Source organism: Polypterus senegalus, chromosome 1, assembly GCF_016835505.1.
Source record: "Polypterus senegalus isolate Bchr_013 chromosome 1, ASM1683550v1, whole genome shotgun sequence".
Lineage (NCBI taxonomy): Eukaryota > Metazoa > Chordata > Cladistia > Polypteriformes > Polypteridae > Polypterus > Polypterus senegalus.
The window spans coordinates 27507776-27535757 of NC_053154.1; the positions used below are offsets into that span (position 1 = coordinate 27507776).

General features: G+C 39.3%; 1 protein-coding gene across 3 annotated transcripts; it reads left to right on the forward strand.

The window, feature by feature from the left end:
• Nucleotides 1-246: 246 nt before the first annotated feature.
• On the forward strand, nt 247-27478 carry si:dkey-30c15.13 (uncharacterized protein LOC558731 homolog). 3 transcript variants are annotated; one of them, XM_039745132.1, is made up of 7 exons: nt 247-273; nt 5466-5619; nt 10058-10168; nt 11996-12052; nt 17322-17435; nt 21126-21248; nt 27004-27478. In XM_039745132.1, the coding sequence occupies exons 2-7, from the start codon at nt 5503-5505 to the stop codon at nt 27028-27030; spliced, it is 549 nt and encodes a 182-aa protein (XP_039601066.1). In that variant the 5' UTR covers nt 247-273; nt 5466-5502; the 3' UTR covers nt 27031-27478. The 3 variants fall into 3 exon arrangements, with proteins under 3 accessions (XP_039601066.1, XP_039601056.1, XP_039601045.1); XM_039745122.1 differs by lacking the exon at nt 247-273 and adding an exon at nt 291-351; XM_039745111.1 differs by lacking the exon at nt 247-273 and adding an exon at nt 1162-1259.
• Nucleotides 27479-27982: the final 504 nt, after the last annotated feature.

Consider the following 27982-nt stretch of genomic DNA (forward strand, 5'->3'; position numbering starts at 1 on the left):
ATTCTCTTCCTTCCTGGCTGCTTTTAACAGTTTGCTTTGTTGGCTGGCTCTCTTCCCTTTCTTTCGGGTGGTGGTTGAAATTTGGTTTGTTAAATTTGATTTGATCAAATGGATTGTTATTTGCTTCTAATTAAATTTAATAAGAAAAAAAAAATTGTGGTTTGATTGTATCCTGTTTGCTTTGGGCTTTGAACAGCCTGTCACATCATAATTTACTCAATGAACTTTGATCGGGCTCAGAGTTCAAGTTTATGCTAGCGAATGCAAACAGAGGTGAGACTATCTTACATTTATTCTGCTAAACTTGGAATTGTATAATCTGTGAAATGTCTGTTCTTTACTTCATTAAAAGTGAGTGAGTTTGTATTAAACTTTATAGAAAATGAACATCAATTTGCAGAACAGTCTGTCTCTTTTAACAAGTTAGCCGTGAAAATCTCCAAAGAAACCTTAAAAAAATCAGCTCCTTAAATAACATTTGATTATTTTTACCATTTGCAGCGTCTTCATGTTATATTAGTGTACTGAGAAATGATATGACAGATGTAATATTTGACAGTGTCTCAATGTAATTAGTGGCCAGTTGTGGCCGACAGGTAAGGCAAAGTGTAATGGAAAGTAACACTTCCTCGTTGGAGTGTTTTCATTCAAATTACAAAAATGAAGAATAATTCATTTTATTAGATGGCAGTTTCAAAGAATAACAACTCAGTAAAGACTGGAAGGATGAGACCAATTTGATATATAGGTATATAAATGTATTTGTTAAGTTTCGTGTCATGTATTAAATTTATGAGTTCTTGGTCACTAAAAACATGGACAATAGAAAAGATTTTAAATTTATAATATTTTCCTTATTAGTTAAGACACCTTTATTTAATGTAATTTAAAAAATAATCTAAGAAGAAAGAAAACAATTAAAAAATCAGCAAGGAAATATTTTTAAGTTAATTACAAGACTTCAGTCTAATTCAATTTATTGTCAATGTAACGTATAGTTTGATCAAAACTATTTTTTTTAATTCAATAGTGCAAAGAATAGAACAACAATGCAATGTACACTTGTTGAGTACATTTTTCAGATCACTATACTAATGCAGGGTCGGGCCTCCTTTTGTTCTCAAAGCAGCCTTAATGTTGGAAGAACTTGTTTGAGATTCTGGTCCATGTTGGCCTGACTGCATCACACAATTCCCTCTGGGAATCTCCTGTTCTACTGCATCCCAGAGATGTTCTAGTGGATCCCAATCCAGTGACTGGTAAGGCCATTGAAGAACACCAGCTTCATGAAATCAGTTTGAGACGACTTTTGCTATCATGCTGGGAGCAGCCATTAGAAGATGGGTAAACCGCAGACATGAAGGAATGCATGTGGTCTGCAACGATAGTCAAATAGGTCATGGCATTCAAGCAATGATTGATTGGTATTAAATGTTCCAAGAAAATATTCCTCGCACCATTACACCACCATCACCACCACTAGCCTGGACTTTTAAAACAAGGCAGGTTGAGTGCATGGATTCAGGCTGTTGGAGCCAAATTCTGACCCTACCATCTGTGTGCAGGGCTTGAGATTCATCAGACCAGGTTACTTGTCTCAAGTCTTCATCTGTCCAGTTTTGGTGAGCCCATTGCAGCCTCAGCTTTCTGTCCTTGGCTGACAGGACCTGAACCTAACATGGTCTTCTGCTGTTGTAGCCCATCTGCCTCAAGGCTCGATGTGTTGTGCATTCTGAGATACGTTTCTACTCACCCAGTTTGGAATGAATAGTCATCTGAGTTGCTGTAGTCTCTCTCTGTCAGCTCAAATCAGTCTGGCCATTTTCCTCTCATCCACAAGGCCTTTCCATCAGTTCACTGTCGCTAACTGGGTGTTGTTTGCTTTTTTGCACCTTTCTGAGTAAGCTTTACAGACCGTTGTGCATGAGAATCAGAGGAGAGCAGCAGTTACAGAAACTCTCAAACAGTCGTGCCACGGTTGACGTCACTCAGATAAGATTTTTTCCCCATTATGCAGTTTGATGTCAACATGAGCTAAAGCTATTGACCTGCAACTGCAAGGCTTTATGCATTGCAATGCTGTCCCATGATAGCCTTGATGTTTTTTTAGAAGAATGAAGTGGATAGGACTGGCGAGTTTTGTTGGGCTGAATGGCCTGTTCACGTACAGATTGTTCTAATGTTCTAATACTTTGTTAACCTTCTTAATGGCTTCTGTACACCTGTCTTGATGTCGATAGTGACAAGTTTCAAAACTCTCATCGTGTATTCAAATCTAACATTTTTACTTCCTGTCTTTAATAATTTGCATCTATTTACATTAAATTAATTTGATTTACCACACATCGGCCCACAAGTGTATTCTGTCCACGTTACTTTCTGTCAGTTCAGATGATGCTGTCTTATCGGCCATTCCTCCTAGTTTATTACCATCTGCAAACTTAAACAGCTTATTAGTTTAATTCTTATCAAGTGTGGTCAAACGTTAGTGAAACCCAGGTTCAAGGATGAAATGTTGGGGAGACCAACCAGATGGTCCATTCTTTTAACAGAAAGTAAAATAAATACACAATGATTGCACAAATCAAAAAACACAGGCATTAGAGTGCTCTTTAACAATGAATGGCGTTGCTCGTGGAGCAGGTCTGTGCTTCTCGTGGAGCGCCGTTCTCTAGGTTAGCTCGACTCAAAGTGAGATGCCTCCTTCCAGTGATGCCCAGCTTTACAAGACCTGGCCCAAAAGGGGCATAGTCATTTGCCTTCAGTGGGCATCTTCTCAGAGATGTGCAGGCAGAAATTGGTGACAAGGTTAGCAACATTGCCCCCTCTTGCTTTGGGGTAAAACTACATTCCTCAGTTGAGCCTGGACCCCCTGACGTGTATGTATGACACAAGATTTATTACATACAGTATATTCAAAGGAGAACTGGTGCCAGCACTCAAGTTAGAAGGGCACTGTTTCTAATAGATAGATAGATAGATAGATAGATAGATAGATAGATAGATAGATAGATAGATAGATAGATAGATAGATAGATAGATAGATAGATACTTTATCAATCCCAAGGGGAAATTCACATAATCCAGCAGCAGTATACTGATACAAAGAAACAATATTAAATTAAATAGTAATAAAATGAAAAAAATAAAAAAAAATTAAAATAAAATTAATGTTAGCATTTACTCCCCTGGGTGGAATTGAAGAGTCGCATAGTGTGGCGGAGGAACAATCTCCTCAGTCTGTCACTGAAGCTACTCCTCTGTCTGGAGATGACACTGTTTAGTGGATCCAGTGGATTCTTCATGATTGACAGGAGTTTGCTTAATGCCCGTCGCTCCGCCACAGATGTTAAACTGTCCAACTTTACTCCTACAATAGAGCCTGCCTTCTTAACAAGTTTGTCCAGGCGTGAGGCGTCTTTCATCTTTATGCTGCCACCCCAGCACACCACTGCGTAGAAGAGGGCACTCGCCACAACCGTCTGGTAGAACATCTGCAGAATCTTATTGCAGATATTGAAGGATGCCAACCTTCTCAGAAAGTATAGTCAGCTCTGACCTTTCTTACATAGAGCATCAGTATTGGCAGTCCAGTCCAATTTGTCGTCCAGCTTCACTCCCAGATATTTAAAGGTCTGCACCCTCTGCACACAGTCACCTCTGATGATCACAGGGTCCTCATTTTAATATCACCTCATTTTAAAAGATTGCACCTCACCATAACCCTTTGTTCCTGGTGTTTAAGCCATTTTTGCCCCCATTTACACACTGTAAATTAAAGTCTCAATTCTCTTACTTTGATTACTGACCTCTCATGTGGTACTTCATGAAAAGATTTCAAAAAATCAAATTCAGTCATTCTGAATGATGCCTTTTGTTGCCACTCATAGAATTCTAACATATTAGTGATGTTCTTTCTCAGCGAGATTGAAAGGGGTTTTATATAAAAGGCTGGGCGACAGAGACATGGTGAAAATAACAAGCCTGGTTCAAAATACCAAAAGTTCTAACAGATCTTTTATCAACCCTAACCACTAACTGAAAATCAAGAGTCAAAAACACAAAGGCGGAGATCAATAAGCCAATACAATCCCAATCAAAAGTAACAGCACGACGAAAGGTTTTGTTTATCCACTATTGGATAACGTGAGTTCATATGTGGCGACTGAAATACAATCGTACATTATGACGTCAGCTGTCACACTCTCCCAGAGGCTCATGGGAGATTCACCATAGCAATGGGAACCGTCACACTCAGAAAAACGCAGCAAAGGCAATTCATATGCAAAGCAAAACAGCAAAGTAAAATAACAAAAGTAAATAAATCAGCTTTTAATTGAAGTCATATAAAAATAAAAAGATCTCAGCAGTAAATATTACAAATATTACAAGGTACAAAACCCTGGCAAAGATTTAAATAATATCTGTACAGACTCCAGGAAAGGAATAATAAATCATTAGGACTTACCTAATATACTACTAGGCGGGAGTGGAATTCTACTTTATTATATTGTCTTCTATATCTGTGTTTATGTATACAATGTTGTGATGGTGTCATGTCTTACATATTGTGTTTTTTAATTCTATTTACTTTCCTATTTATATGGATAGAACACCAGGAGAAATTCCTAAGAACCGAGTTACATGGTATAAAGTTCAAGTTCAAGAATAATTAATAATACAGGCACTGCTGTGCTCAGTAAGCTTACTTTATTATTTTTTAATTTACTGGTTACTATTAAATGTATTTAGTGTGCTTTAAAATAGAAGATGATTAGTTCAAGTGAAATACTGCTTACAATAAAGAATGAAAATAAAGAAACGGGGGCCTGTCAAGAAAAAATCTATGGAATTGTGACACGCTGAAGAAGCAAGTTGGATATTTTCTGGCATCCATTCCCAGCTGGCTGATTATTTTGTCACTGGCTTTTCACCACCACCAGGTAGCGTCACTAAAGATCAGACACCATGACTGTGAATTTTCCTCCAATGTGATTTACTGCTCATCCCTACTTTTCCGTCTTTACCTTTTCTGACTTGAACACAAGCAGCTGTAATGTCATGTCCTTTTCTAACCCGTGTTACCCAGACCAGGGTCACGGAGGTGCTAGAATCTACTACAGCTAATAGAGGGTTCAAGGTAGGAACAAACCCTGCACAGGGTGCCAGTCCATCGCAGGGCAGACACACTTTCACACCAAACATAGACTGGGGACAGCTTAGCGTCACCAGTTCACCTAACCTGCATGTCTTTAAGAAAGTGGGAGCAAACTGGAGCACCCAGTGGGAACCCATGCAGACAAGAGGAGAACATGGACACTCCATAGCGGGAGAACCCAAGATGCCAACCCTGCTCTCCGCCGCCCATACAGCTGTAATGCATTTCTTTAAATTGAATGTGAGATTTAGAATTGAATTGCCATGCAGCTACTATGTAACAATAACAAAAACCTTTTCACCAACAGGTGCAGTTTGAAAAGGCAGATGAACAGATAGCTGATCATGAAGTCAGTGGGTGAAGGAGAAGCTGTGGTGGCTGCCGTAACTGTAGAGGACAGGCACAGCAGAATTGTAAACTGGTTTGGAAAGACGGTCAGACATCATCTTATAGCAGTCGGGGTGAGGCTACTCTCTTTTATTTGTTTGATAGTGATAGAGAGTTGTACAGTACAATAAGGAGTCGGTTTGTAGCTTATCCCTGAAGCTGCCATAGGATTTTAAGAATGTGCTGTTATTTATTTGTATCCAATTTTTATTCTTCAAAAATTGCAGCCCCACTGAAAAAAAAATCTTGCTTTCCACCCCTCATGGCCACAATGAAGAGATACAATGAGGCACAGAAGGAAGATTAGAGTTAACATTCGTCTGTGATATTGGGGTCTCTCGATGTTTTCCATGCTTCTACTATGAAAGGGTCCAGAAAACACTTTTTATATGCATGGCAGTCCGATGATCTTTTGTCATCCACAGATGAGCTTCAAAACGATGTAGAAGGTGTATCGGTTTCATTTTCTGTAGTATTTTATTTTTTACACGATAAACTTACTGTATGGTCCATTATGCTGCTGTGCAGTGATGAAGTGCAGACACATTTTTAAGAACAGTAATTTTCTGCTACTTTAGCTAACATTTGTTACTTCTCGCCTTCTCATGACAAGAACAAATATCTGAGCATTTGTTACCCTTTATGATAAAGTTTAAATTCTTGGCAAATTCAACAAAATTCTGGTGTTCTGAAAAAGCGGCCAAAACTGATGAACTTATGCCTTTTTGCTTAAATATGGAGTACTTAAGTTGCATAAAAAATGTGCTAATGGTAGGCCACATATGTGTGTGTATATTATAAAATACAGAGAGAGAGACAACAGTCATAAAGAGCTGGAGATTCCACAACATATTCTTGAAAATGAGCAAATAAAGCAATAATACGTCTTTACAGACTTGAGTCCAAAACAGAAATGAAAATGAACAAGAACATGGCCGTTAAATATCTGGTAGGAAGGAAAGGGGAGGCTTTATGGGACTGGAAGTGGAAGTGATGTCTTTAGAAGGCTGGTTCTTCTGATGGTCTGCAGAGGAAGAGAGTGTTAGAGAACAGCACCAACCTCTGGTCCGGCGGAGAAATGCATTCATGTGTGCCCTTAAACTGTCTCCCATGTGCATATTGTAACCAGTAGAGGGTGCTGCAGCACACCAAACCCCAGACACCAGTCCCAGATGCAAACACCAGGTTTATGACCAAATAATTACCTTAACAAAGTCTTCTTAACAAGCACAAACACACTTCCCATCCCATCCTTCTATTCTTCCACTCTTCCCAGGTGAGCTTTGTCCTCTTCCTCCAGTTGGCTTCTTTATCTTCTGGGTCAACCGGAAGCCCCATAAAGTTGGTGTCATTACTCCCTGCAGCTCCCCCTTGCAGCCAACATGGAACCCAACAGGGCTTCTCCACGGGACTACAGATCCTAGCAGATCCTGTGGGTGTCCGTTTGGGACTCTTGACCCAGGGATGCTGCCATCTAGTGAATCGGGGGAGCCTGTACTCCTGACAGATCATCTCCCCCTGTCCTTTGGTCACAGTGGCCGCCTGTCCAGGTATAGAAGTTCAGTCCATCCCTACCAGAAGGCCAGCATATTCAATCCAAGGTTGCCACCCCCTGCCAAACTCCTGGCAAAGGCCTTTATTTCTTGGCTATTCAGTATGTGAGACTCCCAGCCAGGTAATAAATCATGCACCATTCTGGTCAGAACGCCAGCCAATGCCTGCTGTCCATCACAATACATTCATAAAGACACTTTATATGCAGTGGATTCATAAAGTTGTGTATTCAATTTAAAAAGGATACATTTGTCATGAATCTACACTCAATACCCTATAATGGCAAAGTGAGAACATCCATCCATTCATCCATTTTCCAACCCACTGAATCAGAACATAGGGTCACGGGGGTCTGCTGGAGCCAATCCCAGCCAACACAGGGCACAAGGCAGGAACCAATCCTGGGCAGGGTGCCAACCCACCGCAGCAAAGTGAGAACATTTTCCAAAAAATTTGCAAATTTATTAAAAATCAACAAACTGAAATCCCTTATTTATGTAAGAATTCAGACCCATTGCTGTGTCACTCCAAATGTTTGTTCATGTGCATCCTGTTTTCTGTAATTCTCCTTGAGACTTGCTTAGAACTTGACTGGAGTCCATCAGTGACAAAATGAAATGACTGGACATTGTTTAGAAAGGGACACGTGCGTCTGTGTATATGAGGTCCCATAATTCACACTGCAGGTCAGGACAAAAAGCAAGTCACGAAGTCCAAGGAATTCTCTGCAGAATTTAAACTGTGGTGAGGTATCAATTTAGGGCAAGGGGATAAAATCATTTCTAAAGCTTCCATGAGCACAGTGGCCTGAATTGTTATAAAACGGGAGAAGTTTGGGACCTCCAGGATTCTTCCTAACAGAGTAACAGGACAAAAAAAGTTCTTGGTGTGGGAGTCAACCTAACAAACCTTCAGATGTCCTCTGCTGAGATGGGAGAACCTGTTGGAAGGGTGACCATCTAAGCAACACATCACTCAGGTGCATATGACAGCCAGCTTGGAGTTTGCCAAATAGCACTGAGTGGCAGGACAGAAGCGACTCTTAAATACACGGCACATGAGAGCTCACTTGGAGAAAAGATCCTCTTGTCTGATGTGACAAAAATTGGACTCTTTCTTTGAGTAGAAAGTCCAACCACAGCTCATCACCTGTCTAATAACATTCCTACGGTGAAGCAGGGTGGTGGTAGCATCATGTTATGGGGGTGTCTCTCAGCAGCAGGAACACAGAGACTGGTTAGAACTGAGGGAAGGATGAATACAGTAACTAAGTGCAATTTGATGGGCAAAAGTGGCAAATTCATTCATTTTAAATTAAATCTATGCAACTTAGTGGGCAGAAAGTGAACGGGTCTGAAAACTTTCTGAATCCACCGTATGCTAGATTATTGGGAGACTCAAAAGGAGTGAGGTATGAGTTAGTGTGAGGTTTTGAATAAGTGCACTCTGTGATGAACTGAATCTTCCTGCCAGCCTGCTGATGCCAGAATGGTATCCAGCATGTTAGAATTTGGCCAAGAAGGTTAGGAAAAGTAATGAATGGAATAGCAACAGTGTGCTGAATATTGAAAAAAGTTACTGCTAAAGAGATCTGGCCTTTCTTACTCCTTTTAGCAGGCAATGTACTCATATATTTGCATAGTGAGTCAGCGTGATGGCACAATGGTTGGCACTGCTGCTTCACATATCCAGCTTCTTTGGGTTGAACCCCACTGTCTGTTGTTTGCACCAGTTTCCCTCGGGCTCTCTGCTTTTCTTCTAACATCCTATAAGATGTGCATGTAAGGCTAATTGGCCGTTCTAAGCTGACCTTTTGTGAGTCTGGGTGGGAGTCACCTGTGTGATGAGCCGGTGCCATATCAGGGGTTGATGCTGCATTCCTGTACTGTGGATACCAAATACAGAAAGGCATTTCCCAAATGGATCCTCCACACTCCGAGGTGAAAGATCCAGTTGGATATAACATTGACTCTTCACCTCATTGCATAACATAAAATTAAAAATATAGGTCAGCCAGAAATTACAGTTTAGTTTTTGAAACATATGGGGTAGAACGAGATACCTGCTTAATGTGTTTACTTTCTATTTTCAGAAGAAAAGAAAAAGTGTTTATATACATGTGCTTTTTATACAAATTTAAGGCTCTGTCACATTAGACGACTTTTCCAGTGATTTTCAGTCGTAGCCCATATTTACATAATTGTATCCAGTCAGTGGTGTGCTCCTGTGAAGACAATAATCTAATGTGACATACCCGGCGACTGAGGCCAACTAGTCTGCGATTGGCTAGGATAAAATGAAACAGGTTTGATTTCCTCATTAGTCAGAGGGGTGGGCTCTGTACGCAGAAGAGGCGGCAACCAAATGAACCAATGGGTGCTCATCCAGTACAATGTGTTTTGAATCTCACAAATAGAAGAGAAGCTTGCATATCTGATGCCTTGTATTTTACTTACCATACCATAATGGGAAAGATAAAGAAAGGGGGGAGATTACTGCTGAACTCACTGCAGCTGGTAACCCTTTTGTAAAGGCTGTCAGCAAAAAGGATCAAACATGACTGTGCTGGAAGGTCGCTCGGTAAATGTGATGTAGGCTGTGATTACCAGTCATATAATCTGACATGGCAGTGACGAGACCAGTGACTGAAATTGGCAAATCACGACATGCCACACAGCAAAAAGTTGCATAATGTGACATGGGCTTAAGCTACAAGCAAAAACGTTACCTCATGTTTCTCCTAAAATGACAAAGGAACAAAGTAGGAAAACATGTCACAAGTGGAGAATTCCAATCACACATGAGCAAGGTAATATGATTATGAATGCTGCTGGTGAAGCTAGTTTTAGAAATGTTGTTATGTTATGTTATGTTATGTTATGTTATGTTATGTTATGTTATGTTATGTTATGTTATGCTGAAGGCACTAAAGTTGAATATCTTGGTCTTCATTGGCAGGTCCTCCAGATCTTCAGTGGTGTTCTTAACAGCTTCATGACCATCTTCTTCACCTGCCTGTATAACAGATGTAGTCTCTATCTGATGTCTTCACTTTGGCCATGCCCCTTTGTAAAATGTTTTATTTATTATTTATCACTTACTGTCTATTTAACTTTATTTCTGTATAAATTCATTTAATTTTATTTCTGTATGAATTCATTTCATTTTTCACATTTTCATGTAATTATAAATTAATCCAATTCGCAATATTAAGCATACATCCCCACAATTATTTTATCTTCCATTTCTCTGGATGACGAGTCAGCCAATGCCAACAGCATTCCCTCCCAAGGAAAATGGCTCACATCATATCTTTCTAATAGGCACCAATTTGCCACACTTGGCCGATTTAAATCCTCCACCTCACCTGTGTCACGTGGTGTCCCTCAGGGTTCAGTCCTTGGGCCGTTACTTTTCTACTTTATATCCTTCCTTTGGGTCAGATCATTTGCAGACATGGCCTTATCTTCCACTGTTCTGCAGACGATGTATGTGATGTGCCAACTGTTGGAATGAAAAATGCAATGCAAATGTCTCTGTTATATGTGCTATTGCAGTGGTCTCATACACCAGTCCTGGAGGGCCACAATGGCTGCAGGTTTTCATTCTAACCCTTTTCTTAAGCAGTGACCTATTTTTGCTGCTAATTAACTTGCTTTGAATTAATTTTAATTGACTTGTTTTTTTAAGATTTGTTCCCCTGAATTTTTTGTTGTTCCTCTGAATTGCTTATTTCTTTCCTTAAATGGCATCCGAACAGAAATGAAATGAGAAGCGAGTGAGCCAACAGAAGACAAACTAAGTCAGGGCCTCAAACTGCAACCAATTTCACTCCAACCTGTTGCTTAATTAGGAGTCGATTCTTGTTGTTAATTAAACCCGTTCTTTAATTCCATGGCTTGTTGCTGCTCTCATTGTGCAATAGAACACATTTCTGAAATGATTGATTTTCTCTTTTCTAAGTGCACTATTAAAATGTTTTGGGGATCTGAGCAGATCAACATTCCAGAGACCTTCATCTTTCATTATTTTCAGATATCATATGATGGTCACAGTTTGCTTGTCATTTTTTGGTTCATTTTGTATGTCATTATTGTTAAATTAAGGAACAAGAAACAATTAAGGGCTCTGCGTCTTCAAGAGCAAGTCAAATAAAATTAGTTCAAAACAAGTTAATTAGCAGCAAAAACGGGACTCTATTTAAGGAAAGGGTTAGAATGAAAACCTGCAGCCACAGCGGACCTCCAGGTCTGGAGTTTGAGACCACTGTGCTATTAGATATGGGATTCATAAAATGAATGTTAATGTTTGTGGTGCACCATCTGCTAGAATAACAAAGACATAGCAACTGAACAGACACTATCTATCTATCTATCTATCTATCTATCTATCTATCTATCTATCTATTTAATATGTAGTGCCTTTCCTATCTATCTATCTATCTATCTATCTATCTATCTATTATATAATGCCTTTCATTATCTCTATCTATCTATCTATCTATCTATCTATCTATCTATCTATTATATAGTATCTTTTTATCTATCTATCTATCTATCTATCTATCTATCTATCTATCTATCTATCTATCTATCTATCTATCTATCTATCTATTATATAGTGCCTTTCATATCTATCTATCTATCTATCTATCTATCTATCTATCTATCTATCTATCTATCTATCTATCTATCTATCTATCTTCATATAACACCCCTTTTACACACTTTGGCCTTTTTGTCATTATATTGCTGAAAGTTCCCTGACTTGTTGAATTATGATTTTTTTGTCATTTTCGCCTACATTCATTTATGATCTCAATAAAAAACTTAAATAGCAAATACTGTTATGTGCCACCAACTCTGTTTAATTAACTGCATGTTTTGCTTCTTGTAGTATTTTATATGTGGAATTTTTGCCATAGAAATTCAGAAGAGACCAGCACGACACAAAGTTAGTGCCATTTTTCTTTAATTGTGCACATGTTACCACTAACCTTTGCTTTTAAAAATAAATAATTAATGTATGTTTGATATAAGATTTAGAATTCTTCCCCCCTAATGTTGTCTTTATGGAAACTGAATGTCCTCCTGTGCTTACACAGCCAAACTCATGCTGGTTATGCCAGCTGGAAACTGCACATTATGTACGTGTGAGTATTGCTGTGTGTTTGGACTGTTACCTTATCAAGTGTTATTTCCAGCCTTAATGATTTTAAATTGAATTCTGTGAGTTTCAAAATGATACTTTCCATTACTTCTGAAAATAATATTTACACCTGTGTGATTTGTGATGCATAATAATCAATAAGATGGTCATTCAGGACGATGCCATAATAATGTGGAATTTAAAAAAGAAATTTTAACTTGGTTAATTAATTATTAGTTTTGCCTTCAGCAATACTGGCAATTAATTAAATAATTCAGCAAAGCTCCCACTTTATTTACCTTTCCATTCTCTGTTTTTCTGCGGTGGGTTGGCGCCCTGCCCAGGATTGGCTCCTGCCTTGTGCCCTGTGTTGGCTGGGATTGGCTCCAGCAGACCCCCGTGACCCTGTGTTCGGATTCAGCGGGTTGGAAAATGGATGGATTCTCTGTTTTTGGCAGTGGTGGTCTCAGCCTTTAGACTTGTATCAAGGTAACTGAGGCACACTCATTATAGGAAACAGAATAATACAATAACACAAGGATTATCTAAGTATGATAACTGCAAATATATATATATATATATTGACATATAAGACTGGACTCAGACATACTAGACAGACAAACATTTAAAATACAGATTGGCTGTTTACTGGAGTTCTACTTTATCTTGGCACAAATAAATAGTTTTATAATATCACGTCTTTAGAGGATCCCCTATAAAATGTCAGTGAGTGTATTCAAGTCACAGTTCCATCGGGTCACTCACTCCAGAAAAGATGCTTCCTTCTGGGAGGCTCAGGTTTTAATGGAGGCTGAACCAGAAGGGGTAGGGCCAGGTGTCCCGACCTGCCGGTTTCTCAGCACTCTGACAATATTAGCGTTAGCATCCCCTTACATCCCGGCAGGTTATTACATGTTATTACATGGCTCGATGGAGTCTGGGAGGAGGTCCTCCTGCATGCGTACGTGACAAGGTGTTAAAGTCCAGAACCCACATCAGTTTTAATGATAAAACCCTCTTCCTATAGTGTTTGTTGATCATCAAACAATAAACTTTATTAAATTTCAATTAAGTGACCTGTGCTCATGTGTTTACGGCAAAGTGAGCACACAACCAAGTGATGCGCACCAAAATGGCAGAAGGAAACAGATGAGCAGCAACATTTGCTGAGCGTCAAGAAAAATCACAGAAGATGATTAAGTGATGAAGAATGAAAAAGAATAAGAAGGCAAAAGGATGAACTACATTGATAGGCAAGAGTTAATCCTGAATATGGAGAAATGAAGCAGAAGACAAACACACAATGGCTTATAGTCATGCCAGACAAATTCCAGGATACAGAAAACAAGAACATCCCAGAAACAGAAATCAACAACAACAACAACAACAACAACATTTATTTCTATAGCACATTTTCATACAAACAGTAGCTCAAAGTGCTTTACATAATAAAGAATAGAAAAATAAAAGACACAATAAGAAAATAAAATAAATCAACATTAATTAACATCGAATAAGAGTAAGGTTCAATGGCCAGGGGGGACAGAAAAACAAAAACTCCAGACGGCTGGAGAAAAAATAAAATCTGTGGGGATTCCAGACCATGAGACCGCCCAGTCCCCTCTGCAATGCAATCATGAAGAATGCCACATAGTCAAAAACCTCCGACTACACTGAACAGCGCTTCGCTTCCCAAACTCGGTCCTGGGGACCCCCTGTGGCTACAGGTTTTTGCTCCAACTACCTTCTGTTTTTTTTTGAACTCCTGGGCTAATTAAGTGATGTGTTATTTCCCAGATTCTGTGGTTTGGGAACAATCTAGAAATTAGAAAACAATATTAAAAAAATATTAAAATATACAAAGCAGCTATATGGGAATAATGTACTTTTTCTTTTTAACAATAGTTTCATCTTGATTTTTATTCTACTTTTCTAGGTGTTCTAATTGTTTAATTAAACCATTATTTACTAATTAGTGGGTCTGACGCTAAAGTAGTTGCAGCCTTTGATTATTTAGTGTTGTTTGCTCTGCTCGTCTTTAATTGTCATTAATAAGATACAACAAAGAGACAAAGGGCAAAATAGAATAAAAACAGAGTTAAGCATTTAAAACTCTAGCAAAAGCATTAATATTTCCAAATATCTTATAAATGTAAAAATCATGCTGCTGTGCTTTTCTGAATATAGAAAAAGAGAAAAAAATAAAATTTGTATAAATTAAAAATGAAATGAGCTCAGTGTTTTCAGGTATTGTCACTGATTATGAAGTTGGTTGGAACAAAAACCTGCAGCCACAGGGGGGTCACCAGGACCGAGTTTGGGAAGCACTGATATTAAAGCATTGCTGTTCTGTTTATAGGGGGTCCTTGGGTTACGACACAGTTGCGTTCCTACAACAGTGATGTAACCCGGATTTTGCTGTAAGTCAAAACACGCTCTAGCCTAAGTCACTTACCTATCCTAACACATTTGCAAAATCATAATCTAGAACATTAAAACATAACTAAGCCACAGAAAAAGGAAAAGGACATCAATATACTGTACTGTAGTAACAGAAACAATGAGTGTAAAAAAATTCCTTACAACAACAACAACAACATTTATTTCTATAGCACATTTTCATACAAACAGTAGCTCAAAGTGCTTTACATATTAAAGAATAGAAAAATGAAAGACACAATTATAAAACAAAATAAATCAACATTAACATCGAATAAGAGTAAGGTTCAATGGCCAGGGGGGACAGAAAAAACAAAAAAACTGCAGAAAAAATAAAATCTGTAGGGATTCCAGACCATGAGACCGCCCAGTCCCCTCTGGGCATTCTACCTAATATAAATGAAACAGTCCTCTTTGGATTTAGGGTTCTCATGGAAGGGCTTGATGATGATGATGGTCACATAGACTTCTGCCTTTTAATCCGTCCATCATTGTTTGAGCATCATGAAGCTTTGAGTAGGTGGAGGTGGCGCAGGAAAAGAAAACAGAAAAGAGAGTAGGGGTCAGTACGGATTTTAGAGCCACCATGAATAGTTATTTTGAGGAGATTGAACATATAGAGTATCAGGATTAAGTTAAATTACGATTAAAATGAAGTTATAGAAAGGCCATGTTAAAGTAATGTGTTTTCAGCAGTGTTTTAAACTGCTCTACTGTATCAGCCTGGCGAATTCCTATTGGCAGGCTATTCCAGATTTTAGGTGCATAGCAGCAGAAGGCCGCCTCACCACTTCTTTTAAGTTTTGTTCTTGGAATTCTAAGGAGACACTCATTTGAGGATCTGAGGTTACGATTTGGAATATAAGGTGTCAGACATTCCGATATATAAGATGGGGCGAGATTATTTAAGGCTTTATAAACCATAAGCAGAATTTTAAAGTCAATCCTGAATGACACAGGTAACCAGTGTAGTGACATCAAAACTGGAGAAATGTGTTCAGATTTTCTTTTCCTAGTTAGGATTCTAGCAGCTGCATTCTGCACTCGTTGCAAACGATTTATATCTTTTTTGGGTAGTCCTGAGAGGATTGCATTACAGTAATCTAGTCGACTGAAAACAAACGCGTGAACTAATTTCTCAGCATCTTTCAGTGATTTCAGTGATTCCTTCTGATCTCTTTACAATGTCTAATTCCACTTGAAGACTCTGACTTTCGTTTAGGAGCCATGATAAGGGCCACAAAGTCGCCAAACAAAGCAACACAAACAGAACACTTCCTCCGCGTGCAACCAAACTAGTTTGCCAACTCCCTCACTCATACGCCGCGTTACTGCGTATTCTTCAGCTGCATGCAACCAGACTAGTTCGCACACGTAGTCTGTAAGCCAAAACACTCAACATCTCAATTTTTTGAAGTTTTTATGGGAGTGAGCGTTGTAAACTCGAAAACGGCGTATGTCGAGACGTTGTAATCCAAGGACTCCCTGTATTGATATTTCACTGATGACCGCTACTTAGCAAAGTTAATCAGCAGTGTGATGAATGTCATGCTGTGATGTTTAAAGTCAGAAACTAAAGAATGTGTTGCCAAAATCTTCTTAATGAAATGCAAAAAGGAAAATCTTATCCCGAAAGGCATCTTGATGAGGAATCCAACAATACCCACTTACAATAAATCAAAGATGTCTCTCTTAAAGGTTTTCCAATGCCGTCTCTGTCCAGATGTCAACACAGGGAACTCCAGTCTCTGTATTCCATCTTGCCTGAAGAAGGGGCCTGAGCGGCTTGCATGTTGTAATCTGTTCAGTTAGCCAATAAAAGGTGTCATTTTACTTGACTTCTCATTATTGCCATAATAAAAAAATGTCCGCTTGTTCTTTGATGAACTGCTAGAATACAACAATAAATTATGACTTTGAGAGTTGTCATTTCACCCTACTTTCTTCTGTATCAATCTATGGCTAACACGGTACAACACTCTACTGCTTTGAGAGGAACTGAAAAGGTAACTTTAGAGATCATGAGAGGTTCCAAGAGCTCTTTATCGTTCACTTGGTTTTCATTTTCATTTTAATTTTGGACCAGGGGGTCATTGTGTTTCACTAATAAATATTAAAATAGTTTGCTGACTTATTGTCCCATATACCATAGAGAGGTCCTTTCATCGGATTGGCTGGCCCAGTGCTGTCTCAGCTGTGGAATGGCCAAATGGCGGAGGCAGCTTGATGGATGAGGTCTCCAATCCAAATTATATTATGTCATGTCATCCATTGTTAAATTCTGCTACGTACTTCTAAAATTTTTATTTTTATACTGTATTGAGGATTTGTTCTGTTCTGTGTATTGTATTGTATTGACCTCCTTCTTTTTGACACCCACTGCACGCCCAACCTACCTGGAAAGAGGTCTCTCTTTGAACTGCCTTTCCTGAGGTTTCTTCCATTTTTCCCTACTGGGTTTTTTTGTCTTCTTAGAGAGTCAAGACTGGGGGGCTGTCAAGAGGCAGGGCCTGTTAAAGCCCATTGCGGCACTTCTTGTGTGATTTTGGGCTATACAAAAATAAATTGTATTGTATTGTATTGTATTGTATATTCTACACATTCTTTTTGTGTGAATCTTTTCTCTTCATTGCAGGTTTCATCCCTGATGGCACTAAACATATTCAGTTTGATCCTGGGATTGTGTGCTGGTGTCATTCACGTATTACAGATGTCTCTACTTCATCTCTTCATGCTTACGACGGTTCAAGTACGTGTCATCTCTTTTTACACTAAAGTCTCAACTTCAGTCTCCCAATGTCGTGTTTTGGCTTGGGCACCACCTATGGCTGCTCCTCAGCTTTGAGCACAGTGCTTACTGTTATTAGAAAAGGAGACGAGGCCTGGAGTATTCTGAAAATGTTCTGATTGCAACAAATAAATTGGACCCCTTAGCGGTGCTCAGCCCACCTGCCCAGGGCCTTTCTCAGACAGACCTATATACATTAAATCATTTATAAAGAAGGTCTTGCAATGGTGTTTTGTGTAAAAACAGGTTTAATAGTTTTAGGTCCATTGACTTTACTTATCAGTTTTGGCTTTTTCTTTATGTTTTTTAATGAATTGTTTTGACGCTCACCTGTTAATCCTCTATGCTTGTCAATACTTTTGCCCATTCCTGCAAAATCACAATACCTCCATTGTTCATGAATAGACTTATTTGATGGCTTCAGCCATGAACTTTGGTGTTCTTCATGATATTGAAATCTTCTCCCTTAATTTTTAATACACCTTTTACATTAAAAGTTACATTTCGCATGAGAGTTATTATATGAAGAATTTATGTAGTTTGTGAATGGCAGGGATTTACCAGCCCCCATTCTTGGTTTGTCATCTTTTTTATTTCATTTTATTTGAAGAAAATAACATTTGATATGATCAAGTCTAATTTAATATGACGAAGAAGATAGAATTACATACAGTCAAGTCGAACCTAACAAAATGGAGTTCAATCCCAACACAAAGGTTTGTCATGTATTAGACGTATCCTCAGTGATAATTTCCTCTAAGCTCCTTCTAATATCACTCCTCAGATGGGGATGTGTGATGAGTGGACATGCTTAAGCCAATGTCACATTACATTACTTTGTGTCGTGGGGTCAGTCAGATTGACGACTGCAGTCACTGATCTTGTCGCTGACCCATGTTGACTTAAAAGACTGAAAATTTGTTGACTAAGCGCTGATCTTCCAGCTCAGTCATGCTCACTGTTTTTTGTGACACCCGGTAGCATTGTGCCTAACAGAACAGGCTCTGTACAAAGGGTAAACTGCATTGGCTACAGACTACGAGTTTCAAAGCATGTAAGTTCCAATAAGTTCCAAATGCATTTCCAAAAATGCACACTAGAGGGGGATATCACTATCAGACCCCAGCTAGAACGTGCTTACATCGCTTGTGCATTAGCGGCGGGTGGAAAAGTAAAAGGGATACCGTTTTGCCGATGTTAGCGCCTAAGCGACTGTTTCTTTCTTTGGAGGTTTTGTATTGCTGACGTGCTCGCCTCGCTTGTGTTATTAGCGGCTAAGCGAGTTTTCTGTATCCGCGAAGGTGGAGCCCTTACCCCCAACTCCACCTCTCACTTCTGGGGCGGACAGACAGACACACTTCCACACATAAGACGTTTATATACAAGAAAAGATTTATTCTTCACAAAAATGCTCTGCAGCACAAGAAACTCCTTAGAGCACAAAAGGAAGGCAACACAATCCACAGAAAACTGAGTCCCAGTACAGAATCCAAGGTAAATTCAAACACTTAGCACAGGTTCAGATATCCAGGAAATCACAATAAGCACAAAGCACAGCAAACATGAAGAGACACTCCATTCCTTGACACATTTGAAATGAACTCTCAGGAACTATGGAAGGCTCTGCAATTTATAGGGTGGAGGGCAGTGATAGGCAGGTGGCCCCGCCTCTTGGGGAACCACCCCTTAAACACATGATGTATAACAGAGGCTGCACAGAAGCAAAGCCAAAAATGAATGAAGATAAGGAGCATAAATGAAAGAATCAAAAATGAATGAAACAGACATTAAACACAAACTTGAATCCCAGTCAAAGGGGGAACTCTCGGCTTACAATGACACCCAAAAGACCAAAGGAACTGCCCAAAGCAAAGGCAATCCAAGTCAAACAGACTCCCAACAGAGAATGCAAAGCAAAGTCAAAAAACAGAGAAAAATTCAATACTTTACAATAAAAGGCCCAAGAATTCACCAGCACCAGAACACAATCACAATAAATAGCCAGGAACTATGGAAGGAGCTCTAGATTTATAGGGCAGAGGCCCCAACTCTTGGGAGATCCCCCAAAACACATGGAACATGACATGGGTTTAGATACAGACATACAAGGTCTGTCCGAAAAAAATCCAGCCATTGTTAATATAACAAGTACTGTTTGCACTGCATCGAGGTAACGTGGCAGCCAAGAAGAGTAGACTGAAATGCGCATGCGTGAACAATGATGACTTCACTGGACTAGACACTAATGAGTGAACATGTGTACTGTGCGGCCATCATATTCAAAATGACCGAGCAAGTAGAGCTACGAATCTGCATCAGATTTTGTGTGAAGCTTGAACATTCGTCCGCAGAAATATTCAGATGATTCAGAAGGCTTCTGGGGATAAACAAATGACTGTAGAGCAAATAAAATTGTGTACTACTGTTCTTCATCAGCTGAACAAAATGGCACAGCTATGGGCAACTGGTTGTTAACAGCTTCATCATGACAACGCGCCTGCCCATGCATCATGTCTCGTGCAGAGTGTTTTGGCGAAACATCAAATCACCCAGGAGACTCACCCTACAGCCCAGATTTGGCACCCTGCGGCTTTTCCCAAAACTACTTCCTAAAATCACATTTGAAAGGGAAGAGATTTCAGACTGTCAATGAGATTTAGGAAAATACCATGAGGCAGCCGATGCCGATTCCAACAAAGGGTTGTGCGAGCATTTTAAACAGTGGAAGAGACGCTGGGAGAACTGTGTGAGATCCAAAAGTGCCTACTTTGAAGGGGACTGAGGCCTTATTGTTTTCTGTATCTTCTTCAATAAATGTATCTATTTACATGGCTGGATACTTTGCAGACAGACCTTGTATAAAACATAAAGAATACTATAAATCATAAACAACAGAAATAACGATGTATACAAATAAAGCAAAAATGTACAAATAAGATACAAAACAAGTATTTGAAGCCCAGCCAGGGGAGGAAAGGTGGTTGACATACGACAGGGGCACGTTGAGCAGCGATATCGGCCCTCCATTCTGTTTTGGTACGTAAATCACAAAAAGCATCAGAATCCTCTTCTATTTGTGATGTTTCTTATTCCCATTTGTTACATTCTATGCATTGTTCTTCAGAATGGGCACTCATTGGTTGTCACCACTCATGCACACAAAGCCCACCCCTCTGACTAAAGACAAAGTCAAACCTGTCTGATTTTGAGTTGTAAAACACTAGCAAACCTAGCTGACAGCATGTTACCGCTTTGGACTCTTCTGTCTTTTAATTTAACATTTCTTGCTGACTTGGAGTGGCACGTTGTCCCCCATTTTCTATTCTTGCTGCTGGCCACTTGGCTGGGTCTTTGTGTATAATTTTGCCACAACTTTTGCAGTTGTTTGTTCCTAAGGTCTTGTTCATTCCACTAAGATCACTACACTGGTCTCCCTGCCAGTTAAGGTATTGGGGTTTATACCTGCTGGGTTGTCAGCCCAGCCCTGCTGTCCAACACAAATGATTCAGCATGCAAGTCGAATCCAGGGTGTTGAATTCAAGAGGTGACAAAGTCACCTGCTGTGCTGCTTTATTATGAAAACACCAGCAGATGACAAAGTATTTCAATTCTGCTTTAAATGCGTAATATTAATATTGTGTTTCTGTTAAGGTCATCATTGCACTTTTAACACTCCTGGGAATGGTCAGCTCCATGTACTGTCTGATCCTGATCTGCCTGTCATTCGAAAGATACCAGCTACGCTATAAAGTGCGCTACCGACGATTAACAGAGGTACGTACATCGTAAACTGCCTTTAGTATCTGAACAGTCTTACAAGCTGACTACACTGGACATTGAAGATTTTGCTTCCTGAACACCTTTGGGTGCACCCTATGAATTTTTGCCTGATGATCACAAAAATCCCCTTTGAATTTTACTTTCACATACTGTTTTATTCTGTGGTGGGTTGGTGCCCTGCCTGGGATTTGTTCCTGCCTTGCGCTCTGTGTTGGCTGGGATTGGCTCCTGCAGACCCCCGTGTCCCTGTGTTAGGATGTTTTAGGTTGGATAATGGATAGATGGATACTGTTTTATTGCAATCCCTGACTCTATATTTGTGATTTCCTTTCATATTAGAAGTATGCACTTACAGTAGAACAACTACAACTGGACCATCCGTGACAATCCAAAAGCTACTAAGAATGCAGCTCAGCTCAGATATTATAGAAAAATGTATTTCTTATAAGTGGTAATCTCTACATACTAGAAAAGTATTATAAGCACATGAGAAAAGTAGACACTATGTTTTACTAGGCATTAAGATGTAAGAGTCAGGATTAAAAAGACTTATTTTAATTATTCTGTATGAGCTAGAAACCACCACTAGTTCATTAAGCTAAAGGTTAGACGTACAGAAGAGCCAGAGAAGGATGGGTCCCTCGCTTAAAGAGGGAATGTGAACTCTTTGGCTGTAAATAATGGTAGCGAGTGCCGAGCTGGCAGGGAGTAAGGCCTTGTCAAACAGAAATGATGGACAGAGAAGGGTTTTGACATCCCCTCAGTTAAGAAATATTGGCAGAATGAATTAGAGGCAAGATTAGAGCAGTGAAGTGAAAGAAGTCAGATGACGATGAATAATGGCTTGGATGATAGGAATTGAAATAAATGTAAGAGATGCCTATGGCTCAGAGCTCAAATCATTGAAACTGAGTCTGTTTGTGCGCCGTACCATAAAGCTTCATTCTGCTGAATGTCCTGAGACGCAGAGTGGCTTCATTGGGGCTCAGGGTGCCTGCGACAGTCTGCTTTAACAACATTAAGTAATGCAATGGAAGAGCCGGGCTAAAGAGTCTCATTACATTAACATCCATAGCATTAGGTTTACCTATGAAAAAAAATGGATTCAAAAACGTATAATTTCTTTCAACAATAAAATATGTCATTACGTGTAACAGAAACATGCAAATACAAAAACTTCAAAATAAATAAAGTAGGAAAGGTATGTCTAATGTCCATGGCTTTACAGATGCAGATTTAGTACACGTCCTTCGTGTGACACGTTTTGAGACAGTCACAAATGCACAGCCCAATGTTGCAATTGGGGCAGTAGACGTGTGTTTCATTGCACGCTTTTCTTAAAAAATTTTTTTTTGTCTCTTGATCATATCAGGGTAGAATATCAGTGTTTGATCCACACAATCAACATATCCCTTGTGTTATTGTGAGTTACCACAGCACCAGGCTTAGTGACTTCCACATTTCCCTTGACACGATCATTGACAGTCACTACATGGTGAACAGTGTGCTCTGGAGGCTAACATCTTCCTAGTCCTTCCAGTTGATCACAGTCATTTTGCCTTTTTGCCACATTCCTACTTGACCATGTGAATCTTCAACCCAACCAAATTCACGAGCCTTATTATGAGGGGTTTGGCTGCACAGTGCTGTATGCATCATTTTCACTGGCCCTGTCAACATTTGATGACCAGTTCACATTGCCATCGCTATTGCTTGATTCAACTAAAGGTTCAGTTTCAGTTTGATCTAAAACTGGCTTTATATCTTTTTGTTTACAGCCCATTGTACATGTTGGTTGAGGGCTCCGCCCCACTCATACTGTAAATATTGATGAGTTGCCTTTCTCACACACATGAACCTTTGGGACAGCTTAAAGGCTCTGGTAGTAATAATTCTTCGCTGATCCACAAGATGGCACTCTTCCTCCTTCTATAGACCGGATAATTGACAACCTAACCAACCTCTGACGTCAATTTCGGTATCCGTCTCGCTGAACCCGCCTCTTTCTGCCTGGCCTGTACTTAAGCAGAAGTCTTGCCATCTTATGATCTGAGACTCATGTCCTTAGTGACATTTCAAATCCTTAGTGACATTTCTTTTGCTGAAAAGCCACACTTATTTTTGCCTTTATAATATACAGGGTTGCAGTGTCGCTCACAACTCTTTATCTTAGATGGACAACTCCCCAACTCTGGTCCTGGAGGGCCCCAGTGGCTGCAGGTTTTCATTGTAACCCTTTTCTTAATTAATGACCAGTTTTTGCTGCTAATTAGCTTCTTTTGAATTAATTTTAATTGACTTGTTTTTTAAGATTTATTACCCTGAATTTCTTTACTTTTCCTCTGAATTGCTTCATTTCTTTGCTTAAATGGCACCCAAACAGAAATGAAATGTGAAGTGAGGGAGCCAACCGAAGACCAACTAAGTCAGGGCCTCATTCTCCAACCAATTTCACTCCAACCAGTTGCTTAATTAGGTGCCGATTCTTGCCGTTAACTGAACCCATTCTTTAATTCCATGGCTTGTTGCTGCTCTCATTGTGCAATAGCAGACATTTTCGAAAGAGCACTGATCAAATGTTTTGGGGATCTGAGCAGATCAACATTCCTGAGACCTTCACCTTTCTTTATTTTCAGATATTGTATGATGGTCGCAGTTTGCTGATCATGTTTTGGTTCATTTTATATCTCACTAGCCATCCCCCGTGGCTTTGCCCACCTATTAGTGAAACAGGACAGTGAGGAGGGCCCTGCCTGGCTCGCTACTCCTGACGTCACGCTCCCAAGGCCCACAGCCTCTATTTCAGATTATTGGGGATATTTCACTCCTGCAAGCAAATTATGATTCTTAGCGCAATGAGACAAGTCGCAAAATCAGCTGGAATTTCAAGCAAATTATAGAAAAAAAAAGATCTAAATCCGTTAAGTAGTTCTCTCATTCGTTAACTAAGCGGAGTTAAGGTTACACCCTGAGGCAGACGAGTGAGTGAGGAGGGCCCACCACACTCCCCGGAGCCTGATGAGTCTCTCTCGGGTTTGTGCTAATAAATCGGTACTGCAAGCGAACTACGATACTTAGTGCAATAAGAAAGTCGCAAAATCAACGGAATGTTCAAGCAAATTATAGAAAAAAACCCAATCTAAATCTGTTAAGTAGTTCTCTCGTGAAAAGCGGACAGACACACAAACGGGTATAAAAGACTATAAGAAATTTCGCACTTGGACCATGAAATTTTTAAAACCATTTCTTAGCAACCACAAATGGGCCAAGGGTAACCTACATTCCAAATTTCAAGTCCTAAGTCCTCATGGTTTGGGATGAGTGCCTCAGTGGTATTTGGCTTTTATATACAGGTAAAATTCTGTTACAACGAATATCTTTACAACAAAATTTTCATTACAAGGAAGTATTTTTATGGTTTCGACAGCTTCCCTATATGATACGGGTCTATAGAAATCTCATTACTACAAAATACATTCAGCAGATGCTGTCATTACAATGAAATGCCCAAAAGGCCTTGAAATGCCTGAATGAATCATCCACAGAGCAGTTAGTTCTGTGGTCGCAGCTCAGTTGTGCACAACAATCCCCAAACAGAAACACTTTTTTTTTTCTTTGTTTTTTTCTTTCTTCGGAATTTCCTCATACTGTTTATTTTGCTTATCACTCGTCAACATTTGAAAAACATCCATTGTCACCCTCCTACAGAAAACGGCAGACATGAAAAAACGATAACACTTCATATTAGACAAAAAAAAAACTTTCAATTTTTCCAGTTCTCGATTGCGTCAAAAAGAAAAAAGACGTTGCTGGTGAATTCGGAATTTCGTCATCGACACTGTCAACTTTCTTCAACGGCTGAGCAAAAAAAGAAGAAAAATCTCAGGTTGCAAATGTATGTGAACTGCTGCATAGATGTTGAAAAAGCAGTTTTTATGTGGCTCAGTGATGCTCGTTCAAGAAACATTCCTATTAATGCAGCACTCATTCAAGGAAATGTGAGGTTTCTAAACCCCCAAGTGGACAACACACCAAAGAGTGTCCCGAAGTGCGATCACCACCTCTGTGGAATACAGTTTATCCATTGCTGGGGCAACATCAGGCTCACAGCTCTGCTGTGGCTCTTCACCGAAGCAAACACAAAAGATCTTGATGGGTGATGCAAGGAACATTGTAAATGCAGGGAACAGGATTACTTGGCCACTAACCTGGCCACGACCTGCCTGACTGTGTCTGTGTATAGGACAGTGGCAGATCACACGCTACAATAAATAACCGTGCTGTTCCTGTTTCACGCTGAATAAAGCTGGTTTTGCTAAAGTATTGAGACTCAGCCTCGTATTTTGGGGTGTAAGACAGGGACTTATAGCGTGACCACAATCTTTTATGATTCACTTCTATGAAACAATCTTCCACAGATGCGGCAATCTCGCTTCGGGACGCACTTCAGCATGTTGTTCCCATTGGGTGGGGAGTAGGGGTGATCCCAAAAGAGTTCAGAAACCTCACAATATGAGGAAGAAGAAAAGGATGATTCAGCTTCTGATTGATAGCTGTGTTGCCCACAACATGCTTTCACATTTAGATAATGTTCACGTTGAATTCCTCCCACCCAATTGCACAGCACTGCTTCAGCCATTGGATTTGGGCATCATTCACACCCTGAAAGTATATTATCACAAGGAAATGCTGAGAAAAATTCCTGTCAGCTTGTAGACAGTTGAAGATTAAAATTAACACGAAAGAAGCTATTGAAATGATTGCAAACACCTGGATGTAAGTTAAAGAAAGCACTATAGTGACAAATACAGAATCTCATTACAACAAAATATTTTTTAGGTCCTTGGCAGTTTGTTGTAATGGAATTTTACCTGTAGATATATTATTTTTTGGCTGATAATTAAGGAAAAAGAAACAATTAAGGGTTCAGAATGTTCAACAGCAAGTCAATTAAATTTAATTCAAAAGAAGTTAATTAGCAGCAAAATCAGGCCACTAATTAAGAAAAGGGTTAGAATGAAATCCAGCAGCCACTGTGGACCTCCAGGACAGGAGTTCGGGACCCCTGCCTTAGAGTGACAAATCACACATAAGTGTTCATCACAATGTTTGCAGTGTTATATTATTTCATCCACTAAATGGCAGCTGAATACTGCAACAAGTCTTACTAGAGTTAACACTGTGAGGCAGATCCTTACACATCACCCCAAGTCTGACTCGGGAATAACTGTACATAGATACAATTCTGAGTCCAAGTGGCACTCGGGGTTAACGGCAAGCAGTTTAAAAAGTACTGGCCACTCTGTAAGTATTTTTGCCTCCTGTTTATATAAAACTTGGACAGATGAAAAAGTTTGTGACAACACAAGGAAAAGTAAGTCTTTTGGGGCCATTTACTCTGCTTTGTGTGCTTCCACTTTGGATGCAGAGTGTAAGACATTTAAGACTATTGCTGGTGTTTGAAAAATAGGATTCTTTTGCATTTATTTCAATATAACACCATGAATAAGGCACAGTAGCGTGTGTCTCCAATTATAAGGGTTTTGCCAGATACAGATGATGTCAGCATTAATTCCTGCTTGGGACTAATAACTCATTCACTATCATTAAAGTTTTAAAGTTCTTTAATAGTTTGTGTGTCTCTTGTTCTGCCGTTTACTCAAGATGTCAAGAAAATTGAGCCACTGCTTTTAGATGTAACTTTTTCCCTAAGGTGTGTTTAATTATTTTTATTTCTTTTTTTTTGTAGGAGTTAAATGAAAATGACACAACCTAAATGGGAACAGAAGTCTTGTCAAAATGAAGAGACTTTGCTTGTTTTTTCCTTCATGCATTTGGAGTGCAAATCGTCAAAGAAAACAACAAAACAAAGCAGATGAATCGTAAAAGTGAAATTTTATGGCCACAGAAACTGAGAAGTATTGCAGGAGGGCTGCATGAGTTCACTATGGGGAACAAAGACATAGTTTGGAGAGAGTTCTCTAACTTGAAATGAGAAAAATTAGATAATAATAATAATAATAATAATAATAATAATAAGAAGAAGAAGAAGAAGAATACATTTTATTTATATAGCGCTTTTCCCATGATGCTGGAAGCTGCTTTATTTTTCTACAATTGGTATTTGAATATTCCAGTGGTTTGCATAAATAATTAAAACACAATGGATCAAAGCATTTCCATTTTTAATGTACTATATTATAATGTTTATGTTATTAAATGAATTGAGCAAATCAATGACTCTATCTGTGTGGTACTGTAAGCCATTATCCCATATTCTGGCCTTTCATGTCGGAGAGGACAAGGCCAAACAATCTGCGCTGCACTGAAAAAAGTATAACATTGATGTTGTTCATTCAATGTAAATTTTTTTTTTCAAGCAACTTAAGATTAATCATTTAGTGTTAATATTAATTAATGTTTGGTTTCAGATCTCAATCAAAGTAAAAAAATTCTTTTTACCAAAGTATGTTATGGTGGAGGGAATAAACATAAAAATCCTATTTCAGTTAACCTAATATTTTAGGTTGTTCGTGTGCTGTTTGGGAGGGACCATTTGTATATTCTTCCGGTTGAACTTTCCAGCGTGCTGGCTTTCCAACTGCCAAAAAAGAAGAACACTTTCCCGAGTGGAGTGGACGTGGCTATACAGGTCTGGGGCTTCATGTATAACGCCATGCGTAGAATTCACACTATAACATGGAGTAAGCAGAAAAGCGGGAATGTGC